At 46.7% G+C, this 24,471-nt stretch overlaps 3 protein-coding genes across 3 annotated transcripts; all 3 read right to left on the bottom strand.

Moving 5' to 3' along the window:
- Positions 1 to 4,465: 4,465 nt before the first annotated feature.
- Positions 4,466 to 6,419, bottom strand: LOC125521396 (acyl transferase 4-like). Its single transcript, XM_048686454.1, has one exon. It carries the CDS (start codon positions 6,132 to 6,134, stop codon positions 4,848 to 4,850), a length of 1,287 nt encoding a protein of 428 aa, XP_048542411.1. The 5' UTR covers positions 6,135 to 6,419; the 3' UTR covers positions 4,466 to 4,847.
- Positions 6,420 to 15,278: 8,859 nt separating this feature from the next.
- On the bottom strand, positions 15,279 to 18,994 carry LOC125521682 (molybdate-anion transporter). Its single transcript, XM_048686737.1, has 9 exons — positions 18,591 to 18,994; positions 18,365 to 18,509; positions 17,369 to 17,537; positions 17,020 to 17,281; positions 16,497 to 16,585; positions 16,197 to 16,379; positions 16,016 to 16,101; positions 15,851 to 15,935; positions 15,279 to 15,752 (listed from the first exon to the last, which is right to left on the bottom strand). The coding sequence occupies exons 1-9, from the start codon at positions 18,805 to 18,807 to the stop codon at positions 15,618 to 15,620; spliced, it is 1,371 nt and encodes a 456-aa protein (XP_048542694.1). The 5' UTR covers positions 18,808 to 18,994; the 3' UTR covers positions 15,279 to 15,617.
- Positions 18,995 to 21,704: 2,710 nt separating this feature from the next.
- On the bottom strand, positions 21,705 to 22,282 carry LOC125523966. The gene has a single exon (XM_048689035.1). The coding sequence runs from the start codon at positions 22,159 to 22,161 to the stop codon at positions 21,928 to 21,930; it is 234 nt and encodes a 77-aa protein (XP_048544992.1). The 5' UTR covers positions 22,162 to 22,282; the 3' UTR covers positions 21,705 to 21,927.
- Positions 22,283 to 24,471: the final 2,189 nt, after the last annotated feature.

Here is a 24,471-nt window from a genome sequence, read left to right as displayed (position 1 = left end):
GTCCATGGTTAGGAAACTGTAACCATCTATTGATTAACGAGCTAGTCAACTAGAGGCTTACTAGGGACATGGTGTTGTCTATGTATCCACACATGTATCTGAGTTTCCTATCAATACAATTCTAGCATGGATAATAGACGATTATCATGAACAAGGAAATATAATAATAATCAATTTATTATTGCCTCTAGGGCATATTTCCAACACCTACAGCCCCAGCCTTTGACCGGTCCGGGTGCCTGACACCCTTTGCCCCCGGTGTCCAGACCCCTGCGAGAGTGCCTGCGTGCACTAGGGGCTTTTGAACCTTGTACCCCTGAAACCCCTGAAAGGATCGATATGGTTGACTAGAGGGGGGGTGAATAGGCAACTACCAATTTTTAGCTTTTCTTTACCAAATTAAACTTTGCATCAAAGTAGGTTGTCTAGATGTGCAACTAGGTGAGCAACCTATATGATGCAATAACAACAAGCATACAAGCAAGCAAGGGTAGAAACAATAAAGAGCTTGCACAAGTAAAGGTAAGAGATAACCAAGAGTGGAACCGGTGGAGACGAGGATGTGTTACCGAAGTTCCTTCCTTTTGAGGGGAAGTACGTCTCCGTTGGAGCGGTGTGGAGGCACAATGCTCCCCAAGAAGCCACTAGGGCCACCGTATTCTCCTCACGCCCTCACACAATGCGAGATGCCTGATTCCACTATTGGTGCCCTTGAAGGCGGCGACCGAACCTTTACAAACAAGGTTGGGGCAATCTCCACAACTTAATCGGAGGCTCCCAACAAGACCACGAAGCTTCACCACAATGGAATATGGCTCCGAGGTGACCTCAACCGTCTAGGGTGCTCAAACACCCAAGAGTAACAAGATCCGCTAGGGATGAGTGGGGGAATCGAAAATCCCTTGGTGGAAGTGTAGATCGGGGCCTTCTCAACCACTCCCGAGCAAATCAACAAATTTGATTGGCTAGAGAGATAGATCGGGCGAAATGAAGCTTGGAGTATTTAATGGAGCTTGAGCAATAAATGGAGCTTGGGGGAGGAAGAGGTAGGTGAGAAGGAAGAAGGGGACTCCCTTTTATAGTGGGGCAACAATCCCGTTGCCCCCCACCAACCAGCCCCGCACAGGGCGGTACTACCGCTGAGAGGGGGCGGTACTACCGCCAGACGGTACTGCCGCGCCAACCAGCGGTACTGCCGCGCTGAGGAGACTTAGTAGGGAACGGACCCAAATGCGGTACTACCGCGGTGGTAGGGCGGTACTACCGCTCCTGGAACGGTACTACCGCCACTACAACCGTGACTAGTGCCGCAAAACCCGACACGAGAAAAAGACCTCTCGAATCGAGGCGGTAGGAGCCAGACTACCCAGCGGTACTACGGCGAGGGGTCAAGGGCGGTAGTACCGCTGTGGAGCGGTACTGCCGCTTGTGACCCTTCGGCCGTAGTACCGCAGGCAGTGCGGTACTACCGCTGGGCGCGAGAGAGAGAGGAGAAGGATCTCTCAAGAAGCTGAGGACCAGGCGGAGGTGCCAGGCCCCCAGCGGTACTACTGCTGTGGAGCCACGGCGGTACTACCGCTGATAAGCGGTACTGCCGCTTGTGGCTTCTTAGCGGTACTACCGCTGGGTGCGCGGTACTGCCGCTTAGACCTAGACAGAACAAGGAAGAGAGGAGATATCTCTTGAATGGACATGAAAATCTCGGATGGTGAGAAGCTGATGTGTACGTGATGATTCCACCCAAGCAAAACCCCAGCGGACCCCCTCTTGATAGTACGGTGCCCTCTACGCAACTAGTCCACCAAGAAAGAAACGAAAGAGCTACACCGTCTTGAAATACACTCCGAGGGGAAGAAAGCGTCTCGTGCCAGGGGAGAATCTGTGAATAATTCAACGCACAAGATTAGTCCGCAAACATGTTGTCATCAATCACCAAAACTACCTTGAGAGAGATATGAGAGATATGCCGTAACAACCCCTCTCTCCCTCATGTTTCGTCCCTAGCCTTTAAGTACTCATCTCCTAGCTCATTTGATAGGACAGCAAAGTATTTGATAGACACTAGAGATCTGTGCTCCTTGTATCCCCTCCTCTTGGAGATCAAGCCCCCATCTTGAGAAGAATCCTTTGGATTATCAAGGCCTCCTCTTGAAGAATATCAAGATCAAGACATCATCTCCTAGGAGTGGGAAGAACTTTACCCTAGTGCTATTTTCCTTGAGTTGTGCTTGAATACTTGTGGATCTCATGTATGCTACTCTAGTGGATGTGTTATTTGGGTTTATTTGAGTGATTTGTTCCTTGTGTTCTTGAGTGTTCTTCCTCTTTTCCCCCTCCATGTGTGAAAAGATACCCTCTAGGGTTTCACCCTACAACAATTAGACTTGTAACTAAGGTTTTGTTGCGACCATCGAGATTGTAAGACTTTCAGTCATTCGTCTTCAAATAACTCTTTTTATACAACGCCATGTGCTTGTGATTCAGTCCCGATATGTGAGTAATCCCTCACGCAATGTGTCGGGGCCTACCCTCATAATCCCGTAGGCCCGTCTACGCGTAAGAGGTTTACTTTAGTTAACTTTACTCTAATGTTATTGTGAAACTATTTTGTCTAGTGACTCTACCTCGATCCCAGGGCTTATCGTTATTCGAGACACGGAACACAAAGAAGCACATGGAAATGTTTTATTAAGTGCATTGCATAATCTTTTGTTTTTAATAGTGTTACTTTGTTTTGTTATCTTTTTAGGTCTATTGGAGCTCCCATGGACTTATCACGGTAAAAGGAACCAAGTTGAGGCCAAACTAAAGAAGTTGCAAGCACCAGATTCAGGTTTTTTGAAAAGTATGACAAAATGAGGTTCCCAAAGAGCCTAATTTTGATATATAATACCTTCAGGTTATCAGGATCGTCCATACGGATCCAACGAACCTAAGAACGCCCAAATCGGAATTTGTATGAGAAAATGCTGATAGAGATACAAAACAACACGCGTAGGTCCAGAGGAGAAGATGGCGCGCTATACGAATAGGGATGCTTGTACCACTGCTCATACCACCTAATCCTTGTTGCGGATTTGGTTGTAACTTCCATAAGTCTTCACCAATTTCATCCTCGTTTGTTACCATGTGATCCTTGGATATCAAGTAAGGTATTTTTTAGACAAAAACATCAAGTAAGGTATTGGGAGAGGTTGGGACTCTTCTAGAGTCTTTGATTCAAAGGGGAGGAGGGGGGTCCATGAAGAAGACCCGTGGAGACCGGCAATATATACACGAGCACCCTAGCCACCGCCTATGAAGGGGGGGAGGAGGATCTACGAAGAAGACCCATGAAGGTCGGACAGATCGGACGGTGGAAGAGCCCGAGGGAGCCATGCGCGGGAGGCCACGGCGAAAAGGGCGGTGCGGAGGGCCTCCTCGCAGAGCCGTGCACACCCGTCTTGCCGGCGGGCGCGAGCGACACACTCCGCTCAGTTTCAAAGGTTGCTGACAAGCGGGTCCGCATGGCCCGTCGCACGGGAGCGGACATGCCGAGGGAAGAACCCCAGAAAGGCAGCTGTGGCATGTCACTGCGAAATGAACGATGCTGAGGGCACTCTCGGCCGCAAAGCCCCAGAAGGCGGGTACTCCAACATCCTTTACACTGCGTTCGGATGTCTGAATTAGACCCATCGAATTGGATATGGTATTGACCACCTGCCAATTCAGACGTTCGGATGTATGCCGAATCGAGCGAACCGAAACGGGGCCAATACAGAGCCGAATCAGCCTATACGCGCGCAACCCTCCCACGATACGGAGGTCCGACCCTCCGATTTGGGTTGAATTGGCAAGTCCCGCAAAACAAAATGTTTCGAGATAGATCTCGCTCGCGACCTGTCTTTTCTCCCTGCGCGAGACACAAGCCCCAGCCGGCGGCGGCGCAGGTATGGATCCCACGCCATGGCCCTCCTCCCCCCTCCTCTCTCTAGTGGCGGCGGAGCTTCGAGCTCTCACGGCTACCGCGCCTTTCCTCCCCCACGGAGCTCCTTCCTCTGCCGCACGAGGCGGCGCCGCGACTGCATCTGGCCGGCACAACCCCTCCATCCCGACCATCTCGCTGGCCGGCGCGCCTTCCATCTTGGCCATCTCGCTGACTCCCCTACCGTGCCATCTTCTTCCCCCTCCTGACCTCCTCTTCCATGTTCTTCTTCCCCTCCCATGGATCCCCTTCTTTCTCTTTTTTTTCCCCTTACCTAGCCAAGTTTCTCCTGTTCCCTTGTTCTGTTCTTCCCCTGTTGTCCATGTTCCCATGAATTTACTAACCACCTGTTCATTTTTGCAGGTTTTGCTGCTTAGGGGAAGAACATGGTTATGTGACTGTAGATTGTGCATTTTGATTAGAACCTGTTCATTTTGATTTGATGCATAAAACACAAAGCATATGCAATTTCATAGTTTGTCATCCGAACATGATTTGGTATTGCGATTCCATGGCCCAATTCCATGAGCATCCGAACATGTGAATTCGTATCCATGTTCATTATAGTTTCCTCCCCGAATTGGAATTGAAACCAATTCAATACAGAGGTCTCCAATACAGACATCCGAACACAACGTTATAGGTGTATTGCCATGCACAATTCGAAAGAAAAAAGATGGCCGCACCGTATACAAAATGTACCTAGAAATCTGAGTGTGTAGATCTTTGAACCAACTATGTGATGCTTAACTGCAACCAAATTGCAATTCCCTCCGTTTCATAATTCTTATGGTGTTGTATATATACACTGTTGATGGTGTGCAGCATCGAAATGCAGGCTGCCTCTCCATTTTTTGCTCCCAAAATGGGGCGTCCGTTGCATTTAGGCGAACTTGGCGAGCTCGACAGCGAAGGCAGCGGCGTGAGGCTCCTCGACGCAGCGGAGCACCACCCGGATGCCCCCACGCCTGGGCGCCGGCGGCCTGACGTAGTTGAGAGACGCGACGAAGTTGACGTGGTCGTTGAGCGGGAACACGTACCCTGGCGCGCCGAAGCCGTAGTCCACCTCGTCGAAGCCGACGCGGCTCCAGTCTGACACCGTCACCGTGCTGTAGTCCAGCGGCACGTCGTAGTGATCGACGCCGCGCATCCAGCCGGCGAACCGCGCGGGGACCGCCTCCTTCGCCTCCCGTACCGCGCCGACGACCTCCGCCAGCGACGCCTCCCGGACGGCCTTGCCTGCCCTAGTGACGCACGCCAGGTACACGCAGTTGCCGTAGTAGCCGTCCACCGCTGGCAGCACGCCGCGGAGCAGGTGCCGCGTGCCGGCGGCGAAGGCGATCCGGACATCGGCGTCGTCAGGGAGCGCCGACGCCAGCGCCAGCGCGCGGCACTTGAACACCACGGCCGTCAGCGCGTCAAAGGTGGAGCACACCTCCCCCGTTGATGTTGCGGCAGCCTGCTTGAAGTCGTCCTTCACGCGCGCGATGCTCTCCGCCGAGATGTCGGCCACCTGGGTCACGAGCCTGAACTCCGTGAGCTGAGGCGGCGGCGGGCTGGGAGGGTCCGGGATCGCGTCGTGGTCCCACACCGGAATCACTGACGGCGCCTGGAGCCCCCGCGCTAGCTCCCCCACCGCCGTGAGGAACTGCGCCGCGCCCTGGCCGTCGAACACCGCGTGGCTGAAGCTGATCCCGACGGCGAAACCACCGCAGGTGAACCTAGTCGCCTGGACCATGAGGATGAGGCCGTCGAGCTTCTCGCCGGGGGGAGGGCGCGGGAGGAGGAGCTCCCCGGGGATGAGCAGCGGGCAGCAACCGAGGCCGTCCACGTCGGCAAGCGCGCAGCTCGCGGCGGCCTCCACGAACCAGACGCCCTCGCCAGTACAGTCCACCGCAAGGCCGCTCGGGGCGACGCGGCCGGCCACCGGGTAGTACGGCACGAGAGCCCTCGCGAGCCCGTCGCGCATCGCTGCCATGGCCGCGGCGGCGCCCTGGCTCATACGAGCGGCGGTGAACGAGGGCGGGGCAAAGACCTGGATGAGGTTAACCAAGCCGGCGCTGCCGGCTGCCTTGTCAATGGAGGAGAGCGGGAGGGTGCCGCCGGGGGTTGTCAACGCCGGAACGATGAGCTCCGGCGGCGACTTGGCAACGGTTTTTGTGCCGGTCATGTTGGACTGAGCAATGAGCCAACGAGGCAAAATGTAGCGTTCGCGGCGGCGGGAAGGCAACTGGAGACGCAGAGATTTGCCCCCTTCCGTGTATTATACTGTACTCCGCATCTTTGAATTTTCAGAAGAGCAACTCGCCGGCGGCGACTCGGCAACGGTGGGAGAGAAATCTGCCCCTTCGGTGTCACCACCTGTTTTGAATTTTCGGAAGAGTATCATTGTTTGGCTACTTGACCATTGGCTCAAGCAAGCGTTAATCCTCGTCTTTCCTAGCTGGTGTTTGTGTTTCTCCACGAGAGATTAGTCAGACAACCCCACAAGTGGAACGCAACGAAGCATCACTTCCGATAGAGCCGTGTTCTTCACAAAATTTTCGTAGATGCCTTTGATTTCTCTTCCTTCCCTCAACGAAGATCAGACTAGAATTCAGAGATAATCCTGACTGTCTTGTGGTTAAAATTCAGAGATACTACGTACAACTCTACTCTTCCGGAGACACTTTTTTTCCAGCAAGAAATTAATTAATTAGTCCGAGCAAAATCTCCATCAACTAGTCTCCAAGAAAAAAAACGAACCCCGCGATAGCTAATTACATGTACAAGGCAGCGGCGAGGAGGACGACGGCGAGCGAGAGAGCGAGCGCACGATTTGATTTACAAATGCTATGCTAGCTGGCTACAAGTAGGATGGCGCGACGCGGAGGCCCCTGGCGTCGGAGGGCAGGAGCACGAGCAGGAGCAGCACGGCCAGGATGGCCACCGGCACGAACAAGAACAGCGGCGGCGGCGGCGGCAGCGGGGGCAGCAGAAGCGGCAGCACCAGCAGCGCCGCCGTCATCAGCGCCAGCACGACCGCCGCCTCCGGCCCGAAGTACCCTCCTCCTCCGTCGGTCTTCCGGCCGCTCCCGGCCGGAGCCGGCGCGCGGCGTTGCTTGGCAGTCGCCGCCGGAGCCGGAAAGTACCGGCCGCTCCTCCTGCCGCTGCCGCTGCTGCTGCCGTAAGAGGTGGAACCGGCGGCGTAGCCGGCCATGGTGGCGTCGCACCGGAGCAGGACGGCGTCTCGCATCTACTCCCAGCAATGCCGCTTGCTCGGAGATCCACCCGGCTGGACGCGGCGGCGTACGACCTGGATGTGTGGACTGGAACGGAACGGAAGCGGGGAAGATGGATTGTTGCGACGCGATTGGGCTGGACTTGGAGTGGTTGTTAGCTTTGCGGCGAGCCGGCGAGGCCAATATATACTCCGTCGCTCTCCTTGGATACCGGAGAGGGGGGATGAACCAGCTAGCGGTACGCCATGGATGGCCATGTGGCACATTTGGCCACTTGGCCAGCGGCACCATCCACGTCCGTAAAAGGGAAACTATATTTTCTTAATGAAAAATAAGAACTTCTCTTGGAATCTTTTTTTTCCAATGTGAAATATTGTATTACTCAACTCACAAGATCCTTACAATCAATCGTAGTTAGCTTCATAGCAACCGAAGGACCTGGACCAAACCAAGTCATGAAGTCATGGTTCTACCTTCTGAACGAGCAAATTTAGCTATGTTGTCGCTAATCTTATTTTGGCTACGATTTACATGGGTAATACAAGAATCACGGAATCATTTGTAACCTTATTCAAACTCGATACTAGTTATATATACAATAATTTGGATCATAAGTCAAAATAGAGAATATTTGTTACTCCTTTAATCCCAAATTACTTGTCGCGGAAATGAATGTGTGTCTACAACTAAAATACATATAGATATAACCAATTTTGTGACAAGTAATTTCGGACGAAGGGAATATATAACTAAGAATTACAACAAAATATCTTGCATAGCCGTTCTCCGAAACTACAGTAAAGACACTGCAACTATATCGGAGTAGTGGCAGTGGCGGAGCTAGCCGACAATCCATGGGGGGCGAAACACAAATCACTAGTTTATTGGGGGGGGGCGCAAATGCTAAACAAATTCCAATCTAAGCCCTATTTAAATCTTTTTCTTCAGAAATTATCCAAGGCGGCGGGGGGCGTGGGGGGGGGGGGGGGGGCAGCCCCCTGCCCTCAACATAGCTACGCCACTGAGTAGTGGCACGGCCACACACATACATGCATAAACTTGCCTAACTTCAAATGCTCTAAAAAAAACCATGCGTGTGACTCCTCCAAAAGGATGAAACATGATGAGCATTGAACGTAAATGAAATGGAATGACCTTACAAAAGTTGAATCACAAAATCTTCACCAAAATACCATAGAAACAGTCCAAAGACAAAAATTAATAATCATACCAATTCAAAACACCATACACTAACATAAACTTATCACATCCGCATTAACGCATCTGCGAGACATAAACAAGTCCAGCTCCATGACTTTTTTTTATTGATTATTGGTTTTGAAATAGCTTACCAATTATGCCGAATACTAGTAATGTGGACTTTTGAGCATGTTTAGAAGGACTCAAGGTCCCCTCGCCTCGGCTGACGCGACCTGAGACAAGGAACGGATGAGATCGCAACAGACGCTCAAACCCTAATCGGCGTTTGTCTTCCACGGGAGGAAAAAACTGAAACTGTATATTGAGATTCAAGAAGAATAATTATCGTGCTCATATAGCTTACAACATGATCTCTTGAATTCACGATGGTTAAAAATCATTAAGCGCTATTTTGAAAATGTAGGTTCTGAAAATGCATTCTATTTTTCTTATGGAACGGACTGCAAACATCATCATGCTTTTAGTCATGGTCCCTTTTACCCTTCCTTTTGACATGAGTGATAAGAAGGTAAAAGTTACTCAGACCTACTACTTAATGAAATCAACTAGTTTGATTTATCGTATTACCTCCGTGTCGAGAAATTTGTGTTAGACTAGACAAATCTAAGACAAGCTTTTCGAGACGGGGGAGTATATTCTTCTCAGCTCTCATGCGAAAAGAATAGATAAAAGGGTTAGTGTTAAAAACCTCTCCAGTCCCACTAGTGAAACGAACGCGGCGGACAATCTGGTAAAATTCTCACGTCCCCCAACAAGCGTTCATGTTTTTGTTCACAAAGGCGGGTGGTCGACCCGACCCGACCCGACCCAGCCCAAGCGGTAGGGCATCATTGGTACTGTCCGCACCAGCAAGCAAGCAAGCCGGTGCATGCATCTGTCAGCAGGCAAGAGAAGGAGAACGCAGATGGGCATCGGGAGAGCGAGAGATACTATCGTTCGTTCGTTCGTCCATTCATCATGTGGCGGTGGGTCGTGCCACCGCGACGATGGACCGGACCGGACCGGCCCCGTCCCCGTCCCACTCAGGATCAGCTCCCGCGGCAAAACCACGGGCGAATCCGTCCCCTGTTTCGCAAGGTGCATGCACCTCCTCCGTACCACCACTCTTTCTTCCACTTTCTTCTTCTCGTGCTGCTGCTGCTGCGCCATCACTATTCGGATTTCAGCATCGGGTTCCCCGATCTGGCCTGCCGTGTCCTCCTCATCGAATGCGATCGCCTGCTTTCTTGCCTGCTTGCTAGCTAGTAGCACCACTGGTAGTACTGCCTCCCTCCCAAAGCTGGTGGCACCGAGTTAACTCAACCGCTAATTGCGCCTTCCCGTCCCGTTCCCACGTGCGGCGCTGCTGCTGGGTAGTACTGCTACTAGTGATGAACTAATCATCCACCTGCCATATCTTTTTGCCTGATACTCCTACTTACTCTTAATTCCTCCAGCAGATTAGGAGAAGAGCACTTAATTAGTCCTGCGATTAAACTAGTCCATGGGCATCATCTGTCCACAAATGGCCGCTCCATCCATGGAGCCGGGAGCGAATCTCGAATTCTCGATCTACCCTGTCCCCCTTGCTCAGTTGGTACATAGATTAGGCTAATATAGCTGTCAGCTAGTGCACAGGACGAAGCAAAGCTAGCAAATGGCGACTGCTCCATCGCCTTCTCCGGAGCCACGGAATCTCAATACGCCCAAGTGTGCGTCTCCACTCCCTACGTACGTAGGAGTACGTGATGGGGTTTATCATTACAATTCCAAATTGCCACATGATGAAACAAATAAAGCTGCTAGTCATGCGTACGCTGGTCTGATTAACACAAGTGGATTGGACGGCACGCCAACACACGCTGGAATTGACACTTGATCCGGCATAGGTTATCGCGACCTGTAAAAATAATTCTGCTTGCCTTGATATAATGTACATGTATCGATTTTGCAAATATGAGAGATGAAGCGGGACGAGCGGGGAATTGGAACATCGGTAGGTCGGTCGGTCGGTTCTTCGGCCGTCCTCACTTCCTCAGCGATGTTGGTTGACACAAACAACTCATGTGTCCCCGCATGTCAGCCGAGTGCGCTGTGTGCAAGAGCCAATTTTGCGAAGGAAAAATCTACATGGACGAATGAACATCACATCACGTGCCTATATTACTGCCTTGAGAACCATGCGTGTGCACGTTGAACATCTTTGGCCGGCGCAACCATGCCTTCGTGTGCGGTTTTGGGCGGCCACGGCCACTGTTCCAGTTGCGGCACATGCATGCATGCTGCGTGACCTCGACTGACCTATGTATGGTCCACGGAAAATGCATCCACGTTCTGGTGTTGGACACTTGGGCGCACGTTGCTGAGTGGACCGAGTTATGGGCTCAGTCGGCGACCTGTCTGTCTTCAACGCTATAGCTCATCGGTGGTGCTCAATATGTTCTCACGTCTCTCTTTCTCTAGTGAAACTGAATCGCTCCAAAATTACCTCCACCCGGGCAATTCTCTTCTTCTTAATTAATCGATGAGGCAATTTTTTTGCCTCCGTTTCGAAGAAAAAATTTAACAAAATGTAAAATATACAGTATGTCACAAAAATTATAGTGTGAAAAAACTCCTTCGGACCACGCCAGCACTAACATTTTTGGTCTATATAAGGGTGTTGGCAGCCTCTTTGTTTCTCAAATAGTTTCACTTCTTTGTTTATAAAAATCTTCTCCCTGGCTAGCTCCTCTTAATTTTTTTTCTCTTTCCCTCGAAGCTATGTGGCCCATAGTGGACCCACCGCATCTTGTAGAATCGGCACCCGCCCCGCGTGCGAGCCCACGTCGCCCAGAGTGTCGAAAGATTGGGGCTTCGCCGCCTTGGCCGAGCTCCCCTCCGCCCATGCGGGCTCCGCCATGAGCTCGTCAATCCAACATTATATTTTTTATAGCGTATAATTCATATTTTGTTAGTCATAAGATGGTCAAAGATTGACCTAAAATATGAGGTAGCCCAATAAACCTGGACGAAGTAAAAGTGAAGGTAAAACATGTTTATGGTTACACTATTCATCCAATTGATTTAACAGAATGGACCACAGGAAAAACTAAGAGATTTTTTCATTGGTTTGGGTTTCACAGAAGAAACAAAGGAATTTTACAATCCACTCCAACATCTTCTTCAAATTCCTATACACAAAGACCAAGACAAAGGCCATAACTAGCACATATTGACTTAATCTTACCTTCGCATATGCACTAACCTTATAATTTGACTACTTTATGGGATTCATGTGTTTTTCTTATTCCTGTGAATCAAACATACAATTATGCAAATTCATGTGTTTCCAAAATTTTCTATTTTGTACTCTCTCTGTTCCTAAATATAAGTCTTTTTAGAGATTTCAAATGGACTACCACATACGTATGTATCTATCTACTCTTATAAAAAGCAGAGTTGGTGATGATGGTGTGCCTACCATCTTGCAATATAGGTCGTCCAATCTATATCTAACTTATAGGAAGGAAACTATGACAATTTAACCGCACTCCTTTCCACATTTGCAGATAAGACCTTTCCTCGTTCATCCTTTTCTCCCACGAGATCTTGATGTTCTGTGCAACGCACGAGCATCTTGCTAGTATAGACATATTTTAAAGTGTAGATTCATTCATTTTGCTCTGTATGTAGTCACTTGTTGAAATATGTAGAAAGACAAATATCTAGGAATGGAGGGAGTACATGCAATCCTACCATATTCATACGTTTTCTCTATTTTTATGTTTTTTTAATCCCGAGTATCCTCACAAGATTTCTAAGGGTTTCTTTGATTCAACCGACTCTCCCAGGAATTTTGGAGGATTGTAATCCTTAGAAATTTTGCCTACTAAGATTGTAATCCCGCGATTTCAAAATCATGTGAATCAATGAGGCCCAAAAGAAGTGGAGGAATATGATCCTTAGTGTTTATTCTTAATGACAATCCATAGGAATTACTCTTAGGATTCATTTGCCCTAGATTTTATAGAAAAAAAATCATCCACTCCAACCTCTTGTTTAAAATCCCATATTTTTCTTCCATATAGTCAAGCATCCATAAAAAAATATGTAGCACTAAATATGGCATGACATTCCATTCATGCGTTTTTCCTATTAAGGCATTTAAAAAATCCATGCAAATCAAAGAGGCCCTAACCTTCCCTTTGCTAGCTCTACGATCAACCCCATATGATTGTCGTGATGGACATGGTCGGAAGACCAGTGTGCTTAGTTTTCTACATCAAAATACTTTCGGGGAACATGTAGGCTACAATAGCTATGAATCAAAATTTTCTACCACGTCACCCAGGAATAATATGTGAGGTGCGTGTCATGAGTCTACCACTTGACGGTTGATACATCCAACGCATCTGTAATTTTTTATGCTTCGTCCTTCGGTTGTGCAATGTTTAAAAAAAAATAGGAACTAATATAACTTATTAATGGTGTGCCTAGTGCAAGTTCCCGTTTTATGTTGTTTTTAATTTCAGGAAATAAAATATCACTAGAGCCCCCAAAAATTCAAAAACAATTGAAATAACTTAGGATGCCTGAAGAGGCATTGCGGCCAAGGCCCAGTACCTACGCACCCCAACGCCCTCTTGCCTCCAATGCCCGATGTCATTCTATAGCCCCAAAACTTTCCTTAGAGTTATTGGCCATTTTTTCGCCATCGCCACTTCAAGTTCCGAGGCAATCTTCCTTTACTCTGTCAAAGTGGGAATTCATCTCCATCTTCACCAACGTCGACCTCGCGTGCCTAGATGTGTTGTGACTAGTCCATCCCCTGGGCTACACGTTATGATAGTAGCCAAGATGTAATATCACCATTTTGAAGGTCAATACAATAACCAAATAAGTTGGCCTACATGATTATGTTAATATGATATAAACTCTAGGGTGATGTTGGCCATTTGATGAATTATTATTTTAGATTTAAGGATACTTTATGTCTAATTTATAGGTGCATAATTCTCTTTAGTTGCACGTTTTAGTCTTGGTCAGTTTAGATAGATAATACATACTGGGAATGATGTTCATTAGTTGGGTTTAATCTTGCAAATAAAGTATTGAAGTGTCAGAAAGTGAAAAAAACTTGTGTTGTATTATTGTCACTAAGGATAAATGCTTGTATGAGGACTGAAATGATTCATATGAATGACCTATGAACGGATTATTAGCTATTGATGCAGAGAATGTCTTGATCTATGACGTACTGCCTATATAATATGAACACATCACATATAACGTGGCATGATATATTTCATTCTGCATTTTTTTCACTTGACTATGTCATTTTGCCGCATTTCTATGCATTGGAGAGATACACCGGATGAACCTATGAAACCCAATCCAGTTTTTAGCATAATAAAACTCAACTTGCAGTAATTTTTACCTATACTTTCATTTCTAGTTATATATATATATATATATATATATTATTTTTTAAAAGTAGTTATATTTTTATTTTGACGATACAAAAAATATTATTTACTACTTTATCTTTTAGTTAACTTGTATAGTTAGCAAGGCCAGCAAGGTTGACATCCTTGCTGGTATTGTTGAGACACAAGCGGAATTGTATTCGTGTCGCAGAAATTTACCCTGTTGCAGAACGCCATTACCTTTATAGATTGATGATACCTTGATTTTTCTATTGTAAGAAATTACCGCTTGCTGCAAACACGTGTACCTGAAAGCTCAACTCACCGTTAAACCATATTCCTAGAGAGTAGAGACCGTGCGGATATTTCAAAACCACGATCGATGCATTTCGTGCAGCAACAGATCGAATCGAGAAGGGAAGAAGCGACAAATCTGGACACCGTTCCGATTCACTCCGTCGGTGCGAGCTGACCGTTGCTTCGTGGCGTGGCATCACAGCAGGTTCAGCTCACTTGGCCTCCATGTGCCCTAGAAGTCTAGAACCAGAAGGCTTAAGCCCGAAGTCACTCGCACGTCGACATTGACCGTCCTCACCTCGACCCGTACGCGCATTAGCGTACTGATGATCCTGTGCCGCAGGGAAAACACGTTGGCCGATCGAGTGCACCGGACGCCGGCACGTAGACCGCCGTCGAGCCGCACAACCCGAAAAGGCTGGCCAGCCCTCAGGAGTGTTTTCTTGGATGGATGATAAAGTGTGTCCGGACAGCTCGGTTCAATCGTTTGCGGGCGATTTAAGGGTTCGTGTTGAACATGCCTGAGGTTCCGTTTGGCACTCGAGGAATTTTTCTGCTCTCCATGGAAATGAACTGACTTGCGTCAAATTTGCAAGGTAAACACGACTGCAGCTTCCGGGCTAGGCTGGGAACACACGGAGAGGGAGATATCTTTGGTCGTGGACGGAGAAGATACGGTGGTCTGCGAATCGGATTTGTTAGCACTTAACATATGCTTCTGTGTACATGACAGTATCTGCTCATCTTTATAGGGGCTAGGGACGAGCAGATACGATTCCCACTTTTCAATCCCAGCCGACCAACGCAATCACAAACGATAAACAAAGGTTAAAGGTTCTCAGGGTACGATTCACTGCAAAGTTCGGTGGTGAAAAGATTCAGGGACCAATAATCCTGAAGCGTCAGGCATACTACGTGGAGAGGGACTCTTTTAGATTATAAGAGAAGAAATATTTGCAATGGTCTTTACAAGGCACAAGGGTACGTTCTAGTACAAAAACGATTTTTTTTTACGAGAAACACCATGCATTCCATTAAATAGTGGTCGCGGCAATATCACCGGCCACAGCACCAGATACATCTATGGGGAGATCAGACAGCCACAAACACTGGCCATTGATCATTGCCCTTGAGCCATAACCAGCTAACAAGTGTGCTGGTACATTACATTGTCGAGGACAAGCACCAACTTTGTAATCTATGAGTCCCATTTGCAACTGGAATTTAGCTTCACGGAAAAGAGTACAAAAACGACTCTACCATAACATTTACATCATCACAGTATTTATGCGGCGAAAATGCAGCCTCTTTACGTGTCTACAGGATACGGTCGACGTCGATTTGAATAATGTGTCTTTTTAACACAGAGAAAACATTTCATACACCTACTTTCTGGTATGCTGCACCATTGATCAGGGCATAGACAATGCTAATTAACCGTGAGGATCCAATGGTCAAAAGCCGAGGAAAAATGAGCATGCTACAAACATAACACCTTCCAAGCCGGTATTGTAGTTTATCATCATCCTATAGACTGCGCACGTTTTGGCGGGTGTGTTTTCTCCACCGCCGCAGCATATGAATGCAGCCCCCGGCAGACAAAAGGCCACAGGCTGCAAGACCTAGAATGGTTGAATTTGCGATGTTCCCATGGTAGGCGCCCTGCACACAGAAAATAAAGGAGTGCTGTCAACCACTGTGTAAACATGCCACCGTGTAAACATGCGGCACATTAACATTTACCGCCAAGAAAGGGCTACCTGTATTAGGAAAATGAACATAGGTGCATTTCCCAGTGCTAGGGAAAAGCTCATCATGCCCCCACGTAGTTCATTTGGAAGGTACCTTCAGCAGTGTCAACCATGTAAATAGAGCTCTAACAAAGTGGGCTTCAATCTGAAATTTATCGAAACCATTTCACTTACATTGTCCTAAATCTGGCCAGCAAAGGTAAAATAAAGCCCATGGACGCATGGAAGATGCAGAACAGTATCACCAGTGTTCCAATCTCCTGTCGAAAGAAACAAGACTCATTAGACTCACGACACAAACTTTAAACTGTAGATGTATGTTGGCTTGCAGATATACACGGTCATTATGGTGTACCTGGTAATCATAAGCCACAACTGACAAAGCAAGCCCAGCGGCAATGTATGCTGTTGTCAGGCTATCCTCGTTCTGGAAAGGAGCCATGGCTCCATAAAACCATGGAACAGCAGCACTTCCAAGCATTCTCGAGACCAGGAAACATGGGTAGATTAGTGACAGAGGAGCATCCCTTCCGTCAGCCTGTTACATTAACAGATCTGTGAGTGTATAAGTGTGACTTCGGTCTTCAATCAAACCCTGATCAAGCACAACAACATAAGGAAAGATAGCAGAAAAAACTAAGGTACAAACTCATACCACTATCGTTGGTGCCCAGAGGAACCAAAAGGCTGATACAGAGAACTGGACACTTGCTTGAGCTAAGACCAGAATCAGCACTCTTTTGTCTGAAACAAGCAGGAGATTCTTGTCAGAGATGAAAGTGAAAAGTGCAGGCACCGAAGAAGCTTGACCAGATGATAAGAGGTGAGTTTTCTATTCATTAGTTCACAATTAGCTGTAAACTCCGGGGGATAACAACAAAAGTTCCATTGTTCACATCATAAATTCACAACTGCTTTCTTATTCAACTATCACAGCTCCTAATCCAAGCATAGTCCAAGAAACCCAAAAAGTATCATATTGTTAAGGATAATAATACAGGAATCTCAATAGCCTCAAACGCAAAGCCACAAGACAATGACAGGACATTTCATACCTCTATCTACTTCATCCTTTAGCTATTCGAGGACATTACCTTGCTAACAGTATTAAAGATCCATTAACAAAAATGATACAGAAAGCATGAAAAAATAAACAGGATGGTATACTCACCACTCACCTCTGAGGACATGAGCAAAAAATGATTTTTGGTAGCTTCCAATGACAGATGCATGATGGGCGGTACTGATACTTGGTGCTTTTCTGATATACAATATTCCTATTATTGATACTAAGGCTGCAAACGTATACGGAAGCAAGATTCCTTTGTTATCATCATCAAGCAATAAGTTTGTGATTCCTTGACTTCCAACAAGGGATATTGATTCAAAGAATGTCATCAGCCAGAAGGTATCAAACAGCGAATCTTGCTTCTGGCCTTGCTGAAAATTCGGCCTAAAATGGTTAAAACTGGGACACCATTGATGAAGGCAGAAATAGCAACAGAAAATGTCTATGCAAACACAAACCTTCTCATGCTCCAGCACAATCCATGTCTCAAAACAGAAGCAGAACATTGAGGATGCAAGAGCCAAAATGAAATTGTTGACCCATGCACAACGAAGCCCACTGAAACTCTTCAAGCCACCCACTGCAAGCTGAAGCATCCAGTAGAATATGCAAGCATTCTGTGGTCCTCTATGAATTTTAGTAAACAAATGTATATACCGATTAGAACAATAAAAATAGGTTCTCGTTTTACACGATATTAATAGGGAGAGAGAAGATCTAGTTATCTAATGGGCCTGAAATCCATGGAGATGCACATAACAGAAAATCATAACATATTATCAAACAGTAACACAGACCAACTGATGTGGAACAGAAATATACACAGAGGTATGCTATACAAACAATTAATTATACCGGTTTAAAGAAGCACTTAATCATACCAAGTTATAAATGTCCTTGGTAGTATGGCCTACTCTCTGTATTATCAACATTCTCACGTGACACTTTAAGTTTTTGAACTTCGTATACCATTTTACAGTTCATATTTGTTGGAAGAACATCTTAAAGCAGAATGGATGAGTAACAAATATAGTGCTAAAGGGGCGCACATATACTTAATAAACAGGTTACTTATACAGTTATTCTATATCTCATTCCACAGGCTTTTGTGAGGTGGGACATAACATAAATGAAGAAATATAACTTTAATATGGACCCTTGAACTTGATCGATAGAAACATAACTCTAATATGGAATCAGTCAGTCTAATACTCTACTCTACTGAACAAAACAGCATAGAATTTCTAGAGTCGAAACAGAGTTCTATAAACAGGCACCTACCAAGATAGAAACTGGTTGCCAGGATTATGTTCTATTTAAACATTGGAATGTGGTTGAGACTGTTCTGAGTTGCAATGCTATACAACTCACATATGCAGGCTATGCACATGAAACAATTTACAGAAAATGTTTCACCATTCGATGTAAACAAATGATCCAAATGGAGAACTCACAATTTGTCAGAGACAACGCCAGATGCACCGCCGAGAAAGAGCGCGGCGGCCGTGGCCGCGGCAAGGCGCGCGGCCATCTGCTCCCTGCCGAACCCGCACCGCACGAACTCATCCTCCCCGAACACCGACTGGATCCCCTCCGCCACTACACAGCAATAGAAAACATCACTAGAGCCGCCCTCGTCAACTCTACAAAGTGCAGGGGGGCATGGGTGGTGCTGCTTACCGGATGCAAGGCAGAAGAGGAGAAGGAAGGCGCGGCGGAAGCGGAGGAAGGGCGTGGTGCCCACGTCAAAGGGAGAGGGCGAGGAAGGGGTGACTACGGCGGCGTGTGGCCGGGAGAAGTGTGGGAGGAGGAGGACGGCGGCGAGTGATGCGGCGGAGATGAGCGGGTAAGCGAGGGGGGTGAGCACCCACTCCTCCCTCTCGACCACCATCCCCATCAGCGGGATCGATTGTCAGGGGAGCCGAGAGGCCTCCGCCTGGCCGCCCCGGTCCGCGGCTGGGCCGGATCCGGAAGCGGCGGCGCCGGCACGCTGGTTTCTGGCGAGTTCACGTTTCCGGCGACTCGGACGGGGACCAGCAAGAGGAATGGGGTGGTCGCGGAGTCGGCTCTATGGGCCGATCTGGATAACCACTGGGCTCGTTGGGGTATATGATAATATGGGCTTTTCACGCGGATCTTTGGGTCGAAAATTAAATTTTACAAAATTAGTCAAAAATTTCTGAAACTTCTTGGAAACAAGAATAGCATAGCGTTATATTCGTGTGCATTTTTTACGAAGGAATGAATTCCATGGCATTCTAGGCAACACAAAAACAAAATCGACACTATTAAAATGTTACTATTCATACTCTTTTTTATTCATTTTGTCTTTTTGTCCTAGAGTCCATAAAAGTCATTCCTTCAAGGAACTTTTAACACGAGTATATAACTATACTATTCTTGTTCCAAAAGTTTTAGAATTTTTCACTTACTTTGCAATTTATAAATTGTTACTTTCAAATCAGGTGCAAATGGGACCCAAGATCGATTGGGTATTTCCCCTCGTGGATGCTTCTCTTTGTGTTATAATATTTTATTTTCCATGTCCCTAATTTGGAACACAAAAAAAGGAGTACTATTATTCTCTAACTAATTCATGCCAAATTGCTGGTGACTGTTTTTGCGGGCGAGTTATGTAAAATTCAGCTTTAACTTGTGCTCCCTCCATTCACCGTTATAAGGTGTTTTGGATATTTTAATATGGACTAATATGAACTGAAATGAGTAAATAAACACACCAAATGCATCTATATACATCCGGTTTAAAAAAGTTAGAACATCTTATAACTCAGAATAATGTTAGTGATAATTTAGCTAAGTTTGCTAGAGATGAGGGCAGAACCATGACTTGGTTAGGGTCTGGCCCTGAAGTTGCTTTGTCTTTAGCTTTTGATGATTGTAAGGATCTTGTGATTGAGTAATACAAGTTTTCACCCGCAAAAAAAACTTATAAGAGTGAATGAAGGCAGTACTTGTTAAAGTATAATGGACATATTGTTAGTTTGGGTGAACGAGGTGGATCATCAATGCGATTTGACAAGGTGCCAATAGCCAAGACATCTCAAATTTGCAAGTCAAACACAATGTTTTCAAAAATTACAGCCTACTTGATTTGTGTATTTGACTTCAAAGGAGCCTGTTAATTGTTTCTTTTTAAACACAGTAAATACATACGTCATTTTAATTAACTTAGATTTTGGTAAACGAGCTTGTGTATCAAGTATGCAACTTGAAAAGGTCAATATGGTTAACCTAAATTCAACATGAGTAGCTAGCAGCTAAAAACACACAAGAAAATTCAACATGTTAATAGGTGTATATATCCAACTTGATTTACCCAAGACGAAGTACAGCCTTCAACTTCAACAGCAAAAAATATATTGTACACTAGTAGTGGCGAAGCTAGACATGATTTTCAGGGAGGCAAAACACAAATTTTAGATGTTCGGAGGGGGCCAAAGGCTATATTCGAAACTCAAAACATGACTTCAAGACACAAAAATTTGTTTTTGTTGTGCATCCCACTTGTCCGTTGGTCGTGAGCGATGGTTTGATCTAAGCCTAGCCGTGAGGGAACCCGTGTCGCTTTGTTGGGATTTTGATGTTGCCCGGGGATAGAGCGAAGCCACCATTGGGGTGTGTGGAGGTGTCGTCCACAGTTCCCTATCGCTCTACCTACCCATGTTGGAGGAGGCCTTCTAGGGGCATGGCTACATCTGATGACGGTTGGGTCATGGTACACTCAATGTAGGTCTCATCGGTTCTCCAATTGGTGCTTCTCTTTTCCCATGGCTTCGATCATATGGTGCATGCGTTGTTTTTCTAGAGCAAAGCATAAATGCCCAACTCCAAACTAATGAAGCGATCAACCGGCTAAGATACAATGGAGCTTGATAAAAAATGAAAGATAGCAGGCGAAGCTCGCTCACGATCAAGAACTACAAAGCAAAGCAACAATTAGAAGGGACCACCACAACGAAACCTGAATCAAACCGCTGGAGGGCCTGATGCAAACTCAAACAACAGAGCAACAACATCCGGTAGAAAAACAACCAAGCTAGACGAGAGGATCTGGACCGCATGGAGAAAACGTCGATTCAGATGCCCATCGACTCGGGCCAATGTCGAAGGGGAGATCCAGATGTCCCCTACGCCCAAATCGTGGCACAACATGCGGAAACCGTCCATCGACCGATAATCTAGAGGCAAACAGGGCAGAGAGCCGATGAATCATTATAGAAGAACCAACTTGCCAACAACATTGCCGACGTTCCGGAGAGCGGAGCACCGCCGGCGCCACAAAACACCTCGCAGCGGGTCCAAAACCCCCCACCCTTCCCTTGAATGACACCTCTAGGGAGGACTGTGAGCCAGAACACCACCCTCCCCCTTGCAACGATACCTTCGCAAGACGGCATGCATGTGAGAGGAGGGGGAGGGGTGACGGTAGGGCTGGGGTCAGGTCACTCTTGTATCGCCTGTGGCGGGCGACGCGAGAGCCAAGGGGATTAGAGTCTAGGGACGACGTTTCATAAGCTCGGGCGTTATTTTTTGCTTTGGTTCGCCAATTGAATCGACAGGTTGGCAGACATGTCAATAGACCAAACGGAACAATCCCAAATTTTGAACATCAGACACAGGCAAAGGGAAGAAGGGTTGTCGACGTGACATGACACCGAACACCATTGAAGAAAGGAGCGCTCAACTCTTCACGGGGGCTCCTAAGAAATAGACTGGTTCTCCGACCTCGAGTGCGAAGAAAAATCAATAGGAACCAATTTGCTCAAATTTCGTGGATGCATCATGCATGTCATCTTTATAAACACACGATTTATACATACATAATTTTCATTTCTCACTTAGTTCTGTGTCCAAAAGATAGAAAGACAGGCAAACAAATCAAAGGAATCCAACACCAACACAGCACCCCATGATTGGCAGCTTCTGGGGCCTTGGAGCCCCTGCCCCTGTTCAAACAAAAAAGCACCCCATGAATGACCGGAGAGTAGGCACATAGTTACCCTACTGGACCGGGTTTGGAGGCATACACATGCACTCCGATGGCCACAACCGCGATGGTGAGCAAGCAGAAGTAGAGGATGGCGTGGACGAGGATGGAGAAGCCGCTAGTGCCCATGTTGCCGAACTCCACCACCCTCACCCTCGCCGGCAGCTGGAACAGGAACCCCGGCGACAGCAGGATGAACAGCACCACCGCCACGACGATTGGGCCCCAGTCCGTCGTCGCCATCTCTCCTTTTCTAATTTCTATGTCACGCACACAAGCACAATTTTGACACTGTGTTCGGTTGTTACTCTCTGGATGCTTGGAGCTCACTGTGACTTGGTAACTTGGTAAGGGAGGAAATAGGCGGTCCATGCAATGGGATGCCATACTTTGGAGGCAAGGGACCCTAAAGAGAGATTTAACTGCGGCAACGTGTTGGTTGACAGGTACGCATGCCGCTTCTCTTTTTGGACACAGTCGGCCTACACAGCACGCAAGGGATCCCTTGAGTGTTTCCTTTACACATGCCGTAGTCAGCTGCTATAAGCAGGCCAAGTTTAGGATGGTTTGTTCCCTAATGGATTGCTAACATGGCAATCGATCGACAGATTAAAATATTGTATTGTACACCGGACCCAGCCCATAACGATGACGAAGCTAGGACAAAACATGGCAATATGTAATCTGAAAATAGCTTCAAGCTTGGTTTATTTCTGAGAATTCTGAATCTCTCGTGTATGATGACAAATCCAGATATCCGGCTACCCAATTTACTACTGCTGACAGGAATGCAAATTGTGTTCTCAAGAGGAGGAGCATATCCTGTACTGCAGAAACCAATTAGCACATCACAAATATATTTGTGAGCGAGTGAGCACCTAAGTGTATATCTATGGCAAATTTTAACATGCTCCCTCTTACCCCTTCTTTTTACATATAAGGTAAGAAGTTAAAAATTAATCCAACCACTAATTAATGTGATCAACGGCTCAGATCTACTACGTACTCTTACCTCTCATGTGAAAAGAGGGTGTAAGAGGGAACATGCTAAAACTGCTCGTGTATCTATGGCACATCACAAATTGTTTCAGCCAATACAAGGAGACACTAAATTCAGTATAGATGTACAATATTCAGTTTAAAAAGTTGAGCCCTATTGGTGCAGAGAGGCATGTCATCAGGTCAAGTAAATAATGGAGAACTTGGAATATATAAATCCGTATTATTGTGAGAACAAGTTCATGGAACAATGTTACACGGGAAGCTGATTTGGAGGTGCATTCAGATATTCGGAGAAGGGAAAACTTTGCTTTTGCCACTCTAGCTTTTGCCAATGTTGCTTATGCCACTCTAGAATTTGACATCTCACTTTTGCCACTCTTTGCTTTTGACAATACATCACAAATGCCATTCCATGGCAAAACCGATAATTTTTCATTTCACTTTTGCCACTTTTAGCTTTTGACAATGTATCACAATTACCACTCTGAAAATTTTGCTTTTGCCACTGAATGGCAAAAGTGATATATTATCAAAAGCTAAGAGTGGCAAAAGTGAAATTGTGGGGACCCCGACTCATAAGTCGAGATCACCGAATGCACGTGTACAGTGATCTCAAAGATCAATGCTCACTGAACACACAGAACCTGAATAACAAGAGTCTTACATCCATACATACCGTCTCACACAAATTATGACCATTATGGTCAAGTCTTACATTGATAAAGCCTTAAGGGCTGAACATCAAATGAAACACAAGCAGCGGAAATCTTCGTCGATGAGTAGAACCCATGCCATCTGCCTTAACCCTACAGGCATTCTGACTGGGAAACGTCCTAGTTCGCATATTCGTCTCCAAAGAACTCTTCTTCGAACTCCTGTTCTTCCATGCCTGGCCAATTAAATAACCAGTGGCAAGCCAATGAGTACTTTGAATGTACTCGCAAGCAACCCATGTTTTGGTTCAAGGTACAATAATGCATGATATAGGTAAATTTTTGTGGAAAGCTAGTTTTGAGTGCAATGACATGTTCAACAACTTGTAAGGCATGCATCCGGAGAATTCAATTAACCATGAGGAAGGTTACAGATATCAACATAAATAGAGTGGGCATCAACCCAACTCAATCATGTCAAGTCCTTTGACTTGACCCAAGTAGTTCTTCCACTTATCCAAACACACACACTGGTTTGTAAACATGTGGACGTAGCCCAAGAGCGGTTACCCAACTGTCCTTGACCGTGGACACGGCTATTCGAATAGTTTTACACTCTGCAGAGGTTGCACACTTTACCCACAAGATCCGGGGAACTTCCGTGTCATCCACGACCCGCGGTATCTCAAGTACCCGGGGTAAGCACCCGATCACTATCTTTCCCTAGACGACACTAACATAGAGTCCACTCGATTGGCAGTAACCCCCGTGCCCAACATTTCACATCTTAAAATTGTGGAGCCTCGCTCCCATTTTCATCACATACCACAAGCACAGGGTACCAACGGTGTGTCCGGTGCCCTGTGAAGACAGTCATGGCCGCCCTACCTCGCACGAC

The sequence above is a fragment of the Triticum urartu genome, chromosome 7 (genome assembly GCF_003073215.2).
Source record: "Triticum urartu cultivar G1812 chromosome 7, Tu2.1, whole genome shotgun sequence".
In the NCBI taxonomy this organism is placed as follows: Eukaryota; Viridiplantae; Streptophyta; class Magnoliopsida; order Poales; family Poaceae; genus Triticum; species Triticum urartu.
The sequence above is the reverse complement of the archived record's forward strand: the minus strand, read 5'-3'. Positions and strand labels throughout refer to the sequence as shown.